This window comes from Gadus chalcogrammus, chromosome 18 (genome assembly GCF_026213295.1).
Source record: "Gadus chalcogrammus isolate NIFS_2021 chromosome 18, NIFS_Gcha_1.0, whole genome shotgun sequence".
Taxonomy (NCBI): domain Eukaryota; kingdom Metazoa; phylum Chordata; class Actinopteri; order Gadiformes; family Gadidae; genus Gadus; species Gadus chalcogrammus.
The window spans coordinates 13,404,489-13,416,443 of NC_079429.1; the positions used below are offsets into that span (position 1 = coordinate 13,404,489).

General features: G+C 46.2%; 1 protein-coding gene across 1 annotated transcript in view; it reads right to left on the bottom strand.

Annotated features, from left to right (window-relative positions):
* Positions 1–9,186: 9,186 nt before the first annotated feature.
* Positions 9,187–11,955, bottom strand: part of sox9a (SRY-box transcription factor 9a) — a 10,331-nt gene continuing 7,562 nt past the window's right edge. The window contains exons 2-3 of the mRNA XM_056577706.1: positions 11,653–11,903; positions 9,187–11,272 (exon numbers count right to left, since the gene is read on the bottom strand). Coding sequence (XP_056433681.1) covers positions 10,434–11,272; positions 11,653–11,903 — 1,090 coding nt within the window. The 3' untranslated portion in view covers positions 9,187–10,433. The remainder of the gene's footprint in view (positions 11,273–11,652; positions 11,904–11,955) is intronic.

The window sequence follows — 11,955 nt, forward strand, 5'->3', positions numbered from 1 at the left end:
TGAAATGACAGCCAGCATTGGAATTGAAAAGGGCAGCAGCTAGTTACACTAAGTAATGTGCCTTAAGTTGAAGGCAGGGGGAGGGGTTATTGGGGTTATTGTTGTTATTGTTGTTATATATTTATTAATATTTCTTACTGTATTCTATTTATTTATTTAAAAAAAAGCACTGAACAAGATCTGCACCTTAATTTCGTTGTGTAAATACTTTGTATTTAACCCAATGACAAATAAAGATTCTATTCTATTCTAGTTAGTTAGCTAAATTGTAACTTAAGGCAAAAGTTGGAAACAAATCATGTTAGCATTCATCCTTAGACACTTGACACAATCAGTCATCAATATTGGCATGCTATTTAGCCTCATAGATTGGCCTATTTACAGACCACAAAAAACTGATATATTTTCTTCAATGCAAGTTCATAAATACATGGCTTAAAATCTTGAGCAGCAGAACAGAAATTCCTAGCAGTAAGCTACGCAAGAGTCCTAACAAATGGGGGCATGTGCAACGTGTGGATATAGCACAGGCTCTGCATGCAGCAAAAAATAAAAAATAAAAAATAAATTATATATATATTTTTTCTTTTTTCAACAAAAAAGATTCGGGGCTAATCAAATTAGATCCGGGGCTTTAGCCCCGAATAAAACAGCCTAGTGACGCCACTGACAGTGACCCTATTATCTAATCTTAGTGCTAATATCTAACCGTAACCCTATTATTGAATCTTGGCCCTAACATTAACCCTATTATATAACCTTAGCCCTAATACCTAACCGTAACCCATAGACTTAACCTTGAACTTAAACCTAACCCTAACCCTTAAACCTTACTTTAACCCTAAGGCCTAACCGTTAACCTTAATGCCTAACCTTAACTAAATACCCAACCCTAACCATGACTCTAACCAGTTCTTTCTGCATGTACGATAAAATATCGTAAAAGCTTGCAGAATTAAATTCCAACCAAACACATTTAGGCTGTACGTCAAAACATATGCTGAATTTATGTGTGTAATAAGTGTAATTTTACACATAAAGTTCTGCATGCATGCGTTAGTGGGGCGTGGGAAGCCAAAGCAATTACAAGCCAATTAAATGTTCCTATTTGTACAACCACTGCTCCATACATTCTTCCACTCATTTGTTTACTTATTTATGTCCTTCTCTATTACTTTATATTATTATTATATGTATTTTTTAATACATTTTTTCTTCTCGTGTTTTTCAACCTGTTTTCTTGAAAGAAAACTTTTTTGGGATTTATTTTCGATCTATGTTTGTGTTTGTTCGTGTGTGTGTGTGTGTGTGTGTGTGTGTGTGTGTGTGTGTGTGTGTGTGTGTGTGTGTGTGTGTGTGTGTGTGTGTGTGTGTGTGTGTGTGTGTGTGTGTTTGTTTGACTCTTGTTCCTGCCAGATCTATAACGTGACATTAGAGCACATCTCGAGATAGGCGTGAATACACAACCACGACTCATAGCCGCACTCACACACAAACACACCCTCCACTACCAGAACACATGGCCACACCCACCATACACAACCACAACTCATATCCACACACACACACACACACACACACACACACACACACACACACACACACACACACACACACACACACACACACACACACACACACACACCAAACAAAAAAGAACACACAAAATGCACAACCATACCACATAAAAACACAGACACACACACACACCATACACAACCACAATTCACACACACACACACGCACACACTCACACACAAATAGTACCCGGTCACCCCCTGCACATCTGGTGGTGCATGCATACACAAACACACGTACACACACATACACACACGCAGTGTGTGTATGTGTGTGTACGTGTGTTCGTGTTTGCATGCATCCACGAACACACGTGCGTGTCTGCGTGTGCCGCTGTACATCTGGCGGTACTGGGCTTGACCCCCCAGGCGGGGGGGCTACGGATCAGTCCCCCAGTGATGCATGCCGTCTCAGCAGAGCACTATCTGTTACAACACTGTGTGTGTGTGTGTGTGTGTGTGTGTGTGTGGGCTTGCGCTCATGTGTGTGTGTTTGCCTGTGTATGGAGCGTGTGTGTGTGTGTGTGTCTGTTGTGCATTTACGTGTGTATGCGTATGTGTGTGAGCGTGTGTGTGTGTATCTGTGACACTCTGAACAAATAATGTGCTGTAGACAGACATATACACAGAACATGTGCAAATACTATTGTGCGGTTAAATTTACAGGAAACAATTTCGATAAGTATCTGAATAGATAGGTTTTAAATACTGTGTTTTAAATCACCATCATAAGTGCTTTCTTTATACATTTAAACCCTTGAAAAGTACAACGTTAGAGTAGCTTGGAAAGATGAGTCATAGCATAAATAACAATGTATACATACATACATTTGAACATTAATATAAATAAATAACGGTTGTCATAAGAGTCGTCCTGTGACGAATAAAACGGACGGTGTGTAGCGCTAATGCACATTTTTCCTACGCTTTTCTCAGAAAACAAGCCTCTGAGGAGACGTCTGAAGCACACACACACAAACACACACGTACATTTACACACAGGTGTCTTGTTTATGTGCGTTGGCATTGCCTTGCATCGATGAGTGCCAATGCTAAATTACTGAGAATATATATATACAGTATGCCCGTCTGTGTGTGTGTGTGTGTGTGTGTGTGTGTGTGTGTGTGTGTGTGTGTGTGTGTGTGTGTGTGTGTGTGTGTGTGTGTGTGTGTGTGTGTGTGTGTGTGTGTGTGTGTGTGTGTGTGTGTGTTGGAATTATCGGTTTATAGAGTCATATTAACTTTACATATTGTTGTGTCCATGCCTTAGTGCGTGTACATTTCTGCCTGTTACACTGTGTTTGTGTGTGTGTCTGTGTGTGTGTGTGTGTGTGTGTGTGGGTGTATGGGGAAAACATGTGTGTGTGTGTGTGTGTGTGTGTGTGTGTGTGTGTGTGTGTGTGTGTGTGTGTGTGTGTGTGTGTGTGTGTGTGTGTGTGTGTGTGTGTGTGTGTGTGTGTGTGAGCATGCTGGTCCTAAGTTCAGCACATATATGGTGTATGTGGGGGGTTTGTGTTCTTTATATATGTGTGTGTGTGTGTGTGTGTGTGTGTGTGTGTGTGTGTGTGTGTGTGTGTGTGTGTGTGTGTGTGTGTGTGTGTGTGTGAGCATGCTGGTCCTAAGCTCTGTTGAGAATCACACAGTAAATCCATCCCAGGAACACAATAAAGTGAAAGCAGCAGCAGCAGTGGCGCTTGGCTCCAGCAGACGGCGTTCCCCCTACAGCTGTGTTAGTAAGCTAATGCATGTTGCAGTTTTCCGTTGTTTATCATCATCATTATAACATTTAAGACGGCGGCATGGCTTAGTACCAATATTCGTATGTATTTACTCTTAGAAGTATGCATACAATTACATCTATGTGATCGCTTGCGGAAATAAAACAGCAACCCAACATACGCGTAGGCTAAAGGTCGAAACACACGCTGTATTTCTATGTATAATAAGTGTCATTTTTATATGCATACATTTTGCATGTCTGCGTAAGTGGGGCATGGAACCCGAACCGTTGCGAGCCAATTAAATGTTCCTATTTGCACGTCAACAACTGCTTCATGCATTCTTCCACTTATTTCTATACTTATTTAATTTAATTATTTCTAACTTTTTTATTTAGTTTGCCTCTTGTTTGTTTCAGCCCAACTGGCCTCCAGTGATCAGAGTTGGCCGATGTCATTTTTGATGATTATGGATAATCTCTCTCCCTCCCTTAATCTTCAGTTTCTCTGTCTCCCCCTCCACTCTTCATGTCTTGGTGATGTGTTTTGCGTCTGAAAAGACCACCCATAGGGATCTGGAAACAGGGGGCAGCTCCCAGGAGGACTGGGTTCGGAATATAAATTGCTTTTGTTGTTTCTCAGGACTGATGCGGCCAAAAGTATTGTCAACTTTATTTGCGGGATAAGGGAATGAAAGTGAAAAAAAAATTCTGGAAGAGGCCTTCGGCGCCGACGAGTAGAGACGACACCGGGAGTTGACTGGGAACTCTGTGTTCTGCTCTGTTCAGTTCTTGACCATGACACTGCGTTGCACAACCCAACAACCAGTGTTTTACTTCATAATTCATATTCTTAACGCTTATAAAAGAATTCATGGGGCCCGAAATGAAACAAACTGTGTAAAACAAACAAGTTGATCTCTGCCATATTGCTTAAGAGTTTGACGGGAGCACCAACGCCCCCAAAGAATTCATACACAATGCAGCTCCACCAACAGCGTACCTGCCTCCTCTATCAACACCACCCCAACTCCTTCCGTCTTCTACCACCACCACCATCACTACCACCATAACCTCCACCACCAGCGCAACCACTGACACCAGCACAGCCACCACCAACACCATCACCCCAACCACCACCATCACCACCTCCACACCGCCATCACTACCACTGCCATCCCTACCACCACTACCACAACCACCACCACCATCCCCATCACCAACACCACCACCAACCCCAACACCACCACCACAACCACCATCACCACCATCACCACCAACACCAACACCACCTTCACCACCACCACAACCACCATCACATCACTACCACAACCACCACCACCACCACCATCCCCATCACCAACACCACCACCACCCCCATCACCACCAACCACAACCACCATCACCACCATCCCCACCAACACCAACACCACCTTCACCACCATCAAAACCACCATCTTCATCACCGCCACCACCGTCACCCCCACCACCATCACAACCACCACCATCATCACCACCACCACCACCACCACCACCACCATAGCCACCAGCACCACCAACACCGGCACCCCCGTCACCTCATCCACCAGGCCCGCCACCCCTTCTCTGAAGCTCTACCTCAGGCATGACTGAAGCGCTCCACCCAGGATCAAACTGTGCAACGTGTCATAGTATCTACAGGGTGACTTCAGAGGAGAAGCCAAGATAAACATCTCAATCTGCTGGCTCCCTGCCCCAATCACGGCCGGAATCCCACCCTTTGTCGTCATCATCCTCATCATCATCATCATCATCATCATCCTCATCCTCATCATTCCAGTATGCCCCAGCTGGGACCACCAGCCAGCCGGCAGTGCATGAGTCGTCACTCAGCCTCTATCGGACCTGTGTCGAAGGGCTGCAGCACATCGTGAGAAAGGAGGGAGCATTGCATGGTAATCAGGACCAGGCTCTGTGGTGTCTGATCTGCCAGTCACTCCCGCTGGTGGGGTACGTAACGAGGGCGCGTCCCTGGGATTAGTTCTGGTGTGTGAGTCTACCTGCGCTGGCTGGATGAAGTGTCAACCGCCATCAGTGGTAAAGGCCAGTGTGTGCGGGGGGACATCTGTGTTGGGTTTTGTTAGATCTAGTGTTTTTACAGCATAAAGCTTTGTTGTGATGGGATGTGGAATAGTTCAGAGGAGGATTTAGGGTTGACAATTAAAGGTTTGAGTAAGGAACTTTCTGAGCATATTTGTAAGGGCCGGATGTTAAATAACTGATTTGTTAGTTGCTAAATTGGATGATTTCGTTTTTTAGTTAAAGTTATACTTTTTGTATTGAGTTTTGTTCTTAGGATCTTACTTGTACAGTCGTTATTGACTCACAGGTATATCTTCAGTCCATAATATTCCAACCTAAACTAACTTAAAAAGGATAGAAAAATACATAAATTACACCAACCACAAACGTGGGGTCTTTCTGATCATTGATGACTTCACAGTTGTTTCAGGGCCTGCTGCTATTTTGAAATCAGGCGGACATCCCTAACCAATGTCTGTGATTCATCCGGTGACCGGCTTGGGGAGAGAGGAGGGGGTGCTCACGTGACTTCACGGGGTGGAGGTGGTGATCCAATGACCTCACAGGGCGGAGGTGGTGATCCCTTGAACTCACACCTCACTTGTTTCTGACCAGTGGCTGTGGGCCGTGACGTAAAGAAACTCCAGACCCAGGCCTCTCTCTGTGTACACTGAGTGCCAGAGAGTCTGATGGTCTTCTCAGATGGCTCCTACTGCTGCTTTATTTCAACTGAAGTCATCTCTCTCCCCACCTTTATTAACCCTCTTGCCATCCCTCTGTACTTCTCCCTCTCGCTTGCATTCTCACTTTCCCCCTCTCTCTTTTCGTCTCGTGGCTCTCTCTCTCTCTGTCTCATTCTCTCACTTTTTTGTCTCCCTGTGTGTGTTTTTTTCGACGACTTTCTCTTCCCACTCATTTCCTTAAGGTCTGGGAAACATCTCCCGGCCCAAACTGGAATTGGCATCCCATTGGCTATCTCGGGATAAGAACAACATTTTGCGCAGATTCGACCTTCAAGCCGCGGCGTGCTATCGTATCTAATCTTGTGTTCCAGTCAGTGTGCGACCAGGGGGATTTGATTAGCGACGCAGAGAATAAAAGGGGAAATAATGAGTGGTGTATGGTGGTGTTGTGTCACTATTATGCTAGCCGCGCTATGATGGATGTTCGCACACGCTCCATGTCTTGTTTTTTCAGTTTTTATCGACTAAAAGCTTCGCCAGGCTTCCTGTTATTGTGTGATTCGAATGCGACAATTTGATTTGAGCTATTGCTTAGCAATGTGGCCAGCAGGCATGCATTAATACCACAGAGACTACCTTTACTTAAAATGCTTTTCATCACTGTGCAGCGCTGCGTTCATAAACGGTGGAAGACTATTTTTATGAGTGCTCCTTGGTGGTGAATACAGGTTGTTTTTTTCTTAAAAAAGGTTTACTAGTTGCCAAAATTGTGCTGCCCCTAATTCACACCCTAACTTTAGAAACCATAGCAATCATAGCAATCACAGCAATTTGAAAAGGTTTTCATGAACATGAAATAATTAAGTACTGATCAAAGCAGAAGGTGAATACCTAGAGCACATGGGGTCTTGGACTTGTTATTATTTATCCCTGTGGGACAGGTAACAAGGAGGGGCCATGACTACCAACTACTTGCTGGCTTGCTAAACCACTGCAGGGAATCGCGTCCTCTATGTAGTTAGTGTGAGGCCTTAGCCTCCCAGGAGCTAATTTTGAGCTATGGTTTCTGACCAATGGCTGACATGACTTGAGTATGACGATGGAATGCCTTGCATCTCTGATTCGTTTAATATTAGGGTGCTTCACGTCTTTCATTTGATTAGCTGTTGCTTAACCAAATCATCCATTATTTATCGGTGATCAACATCTTCCCTAAATAATTGAATACTTCAGGACTATTTTGTCCATTTCATCTTAACTTGAAAATCTCTGAATCCTTCCATAGATTGGTGTTTCATCTGAGAGAAAAACTAAATAAGTAAATAAATAATACTAATATTACCACTGCAAGCACCACGCAGGAGATCAAAACCGATTCATTTTCTGTTTTGTATTTATTTTGAAGACATTTTCTATATTCATTTGTGAGTTCACTGTGCCTATGGCTCCTCCCCCATTTTAATTCACATGTTGAAAAAATATATTTTTGTTTTATATATTTCTTCATTTTTATCACTTTATGTGAATAGCCTCCCTCCCTTGCTCCTTCCTTCCTTCCTTCCTTCCTTCCTTCCTTCCTTCCTTCCTTCCTTCCTTCCTTCCTTCCTCCCTTCCTCCCTACCTCCTATCTTATGCTCCCTCCTTCCCTTATTTCCTCTCTCGCTCTCACTCTCTCTCCATCCCTCCTTTTCTTTTCTCCCTCCCTCTCTCCTTCCCTCCCTCTATCCTCCATCCACTTCCCCTCCCTCTCCTCCCCCCTCTGCTCCCTCCCTCCTTCCCTCCCTCCCTCCCTCCCTCCCTCCCTCCCTCTCTCCCTGTCTCCCTCCCTCCCTCCCTCTCTCCCTGCCGCCCTCTCCTATTTTGCTCCATCTCGTCCCTTATTCCTTCCCTCCTCCCTACTTCCCTCTCAATCCACCCAACCACTCTCTCCTCCCTCCCTCCCCCCCTTCCTCCCTCCCTCCCTCCCTCCCTCCCTCCCTCCGTCTCCTCGCTCCCTCCCTTCCCTCCCTCCCTTCCTCCCTCCCTCCCTCCCTCCCTCCCTCCCTCCCTCCCTTCCCTCCCTCCCTAGTCTCATGAGTCTTGCAACATGCAGACAGGAGTTGCACCCCCACTGGGACTAGCTGACGAGAGAAAATAAAAAGAGGAATATAAAAAAGAAAGGAAAGGAAAACAAGGCTTTTGGGAGAGAGAGAGAGTGAGAGATTGAGAGCGATGGAGTGAGGAAATGATATAGAGAGAGAGAGAGAGAGAGAGAGAGAGAGAGAGAGAGAGAGATAGGGAGAGTGCAGTGTTAAGAGTGATTGACCCTGGGTGAGAAGGAGCTTATGTTATATTCATTTTGGGGGTGAAACACAAATGAATAAAGTTGCAACTGTTTCATTTTTCGCAAGCATTTTCTCTTTTATTGCAAATACATATACAAAAGATAAGTTTCTTCGAAGACAGTACAATTACAGAGTATTCTGAAGCACACTGAGCACTGGTCGGACAGTGATGTTCAGTATGTTACGAATTGGAAAGCTTATTTAAAAAAAGCTACAAGAATAGCGACAACGGCACCTCAGGTAAGAGCAAGGAAAAGGCAGAACTAAACAAAGACAAAGAAATGGAGATAACATGTATCTCGTTATTAAGCAATAATTAAAATGTTCTCAGACAAAATAAAAGTCACAAAAAAGGAACATCGTTAATACATAATAAGCTAAATGACCCCCAATCTCAAAAACAAATAATGGAAAACACAACATATTTAAAATATAAATTTACATCAGATAAATAAAACAAAAGATTACAGCATGTACCATTATTCCTAAGTACCTCCTTGACTAAAATTAAGAACAGAACAAGTTTAAAGGCCATCTACTTCTTTGAAAAGGGACACATCATTCGCTATAAAGAATACTATGCAAAAAAGTACTTTGAAAAATAAAATTATAGCTAATAAATAAATTAAAGATTTAAAAATAAAACAGATCTGAAGTGAGAGACATGGTGATGGAAGGGGGGGGGGGTTGGAGAGAGTCTGCATGTGGAGTCATTTCCTTGGGAATGGGGGGGGTTGAAGGGGGGGAGAGGGGATTGGGGGGACAGCTTGGCTGGAGGATGCAGGGGGAAACCAGAGGGGGGAGGGGAGGGGGTTTGTGGGGGAACGGACACCAGGAGGGGTCAAAGGTTAGGTCCTGTGGCATTTTAACACAAAACTGTCTGAAGGTAAGTATAATCTCAGCTGTGGCCACTGTGCGCACACGCACACACACACACACACACACACACACACACACACACACACACACACACACACACAGTCAAATTTCAGAACGGCAAGGCACATAAGGGCTGTAAAAGGCTGCATCCACCATCTCCAACAGATAGTATAGTACTGTGGCAGTAAAGTCTCTCTCTCTCGTTCTCTCTCGCTCGTCCCCGCTGATATCTTTGTAAAGGCTTGCGACGTTGAAGAGCATAAATAGAAAAGGTATTCATGGAATGGTTTGCAGAACATCGCAAAGACGACAAAGCCAAAAACAACAACAGCCATATCAAAAACATATAAAGGTTGAATTCTCTCCTGTACAAAAGTCCCCAACATACACCAGAGCCCCCGCTTGGTCGGAGTGTTGGCCTGCTGATCCAGTCATCATATAAAGCTTGGTTTCTTATTTACAGGTACAAATAATGAACGGCTCGCTCCTTTTCCCTCATTGATTACAAACTGCCAGCGTAGAAGAAACCAACAAGAAAAGACCCCCACAGTATCTCCTGAAATATCAATAACAATCAATCGATAACAATCAATCAATGACAATTGTCCTCACAGAGGATTAATAAAAAAAAAATGTGTCTCTTAAAATGATATATAGATTTATATGTATACATACATATACATATATATATATTTCTATAGTCTTTCTATGACAATACAACAGCAAGGCACGGCGTGAGCCAATCGTGTTGAGTTCAGCTCTGCAAGAACAGCTCACTTGGTAATGTGTGTGTGTGTGTGTGTGTGTGTGTGTGTGTGTGTGTGTGTGTGTGTGTGTGTGTGTGTGTGTGTGTGTGTGTGTCTGTGTGTTTATGTGTGTGTGTGTGTGTGGGATATTAGCATGAGGTGTACGTGTTCCTCCATTGATGCATGCATGAGTCTGGATGCGGTTGGGGTGAGCATGTGTGTGTCTGTGTGCGTGTGTGTGTGTGTGTGTGTGTGTGTGAATGTAAGCAGTTGGAATCAATCAAGTGTGTGTGTGTGTGTGCGTGTGTGTCTGCATCACGATCACACCATGGCTTGGTGATGTTTGTGTGTTTCTTATGGCATGCAATTCGGGAGTGCGGCAGCTCGAAGCGTACCATTGCTGTCTGTGCGTCCATGTGTGTGTGTGGGTCTTGCCCCCCCCAGGGTTAGGGCCTGGTGAGCTGGGTGTAGACGGGGGTCTGGTGCTCCCAGTGCTGGGGGCTGTGGCTGCTCTGGGGCACCGAGGGCACGCCGGTGGTGTCGGCGATGGGCGTGTACATGGGCCTCTGGCTCTGGCCGGCTGGGGGGCTGCCGGGGAGCATGTAGCCGAAGGCCGAGAACATGCCCTGGCCGTAGTACGAGGGGCCGGCGCCGCCCCCTTGCTGGGGGTCCACCGAGTAGTCGTACTGCGTCCGCGTCGTCGTCGGGTAGACGGAGGAGGCCGCGGCGGCCGACACGGAGGCGGAGGAGAGGGCGGGGGCGTTGACGGACCCCCCGGAGGAGCTGCTGTAGTGCTGCAGGTTGAAGGAGCCGTAGGACAGGTGCTGGGGGGAGCTCTGCTGCTGCTGCTGCTGCTGCTGCTGCTGCTGCTGCTCAGAGTAGTGCCCGGGGCTGAGCTGCTCCGAGTAGTGACCCGGGCTCAGCTGCTCCGTCTTGATGTGGGTCCTCTGCTGCTGCAGGCTCTGGCCCTTGCCCATCCAGGCGGACGGGCAGAAGGCGGCCACCCCAGCGCCGCCGGGGTGGCCGTTGGGGGGCAGGTACTGGTCGAACTCGTTGACGTCGAAGGTCTCGATGTGGGAGATGACGTCGCTGCTCAGCTCGCCGATGTCCACGTCGCGGAAGTCGATGTTGAGCTGGCGGCCCACGGCGGCGGCGGCGGCGGTGGCGGCGGAGGGGGAGGGGCCGTCCTGAGCGGGGCGCACGCCCGCCTCGCGCTTCAGGTCCATCTTGCCTGAGATGACGTCTGTTTTGGGGGTGGTGGGAGGAGTCGGGGGCCCCTGGGAGCCTGGATGGAAAAAAAGAAAAAAACAGGGTTGGTTGGTTATTTTAGTTTTTATTGCAGAATTAACACCCTCAATCACATCTGGGATTAATGAAGTACATCATATCTAGTACATCTGATATAAATAATTGGTCCATGAGAGAGAGAGAGAGAGAGAGAGAGAGAGAGAGAGAGAGAGAGAGAGAGAGAGAGAGAGAGAGAGAGAGAGAGAGAGAGAGAGAGACAGAGAGAGAGAGAGACAGAGAGACAGAGAGAGAGCGAGCGCGACAGAGAAAGATGCGAAAGAAATCAAAGACAAGTCACAGTCATGTCCACTGGCTCTAACTTTCCTTTCAATCTGTTACTTGTTCTCTTGTTATGTTTAGTTCAGATCTGTTTTTTACCTGAGTGCTCGCCAGGTGAGTGCACGTCTCCCATGCTGGAGGCCGGGGAGTCCGCCTGCTGCAGCGCCTTGAATATGGCGTTGGGCGTGATGTGCGTCTGCTCCCCGCCGTCCTCTGACTCTCCCTGGCCGTTCTTCACGGACTTCCTCCGCCGGGGCTGGTACTTGTAGTCGGGGTGGTCCTTCTTATGCTGCACGCGGAGTCGCTCAGCCTCCTCCACAAACGGCCTTTTCTCGCCTTCGTTGAGGAGTCTGTAGAAATTAAGTCAAAGAGGTTTAATGTTCGGTCGAATGATCAAGAAAA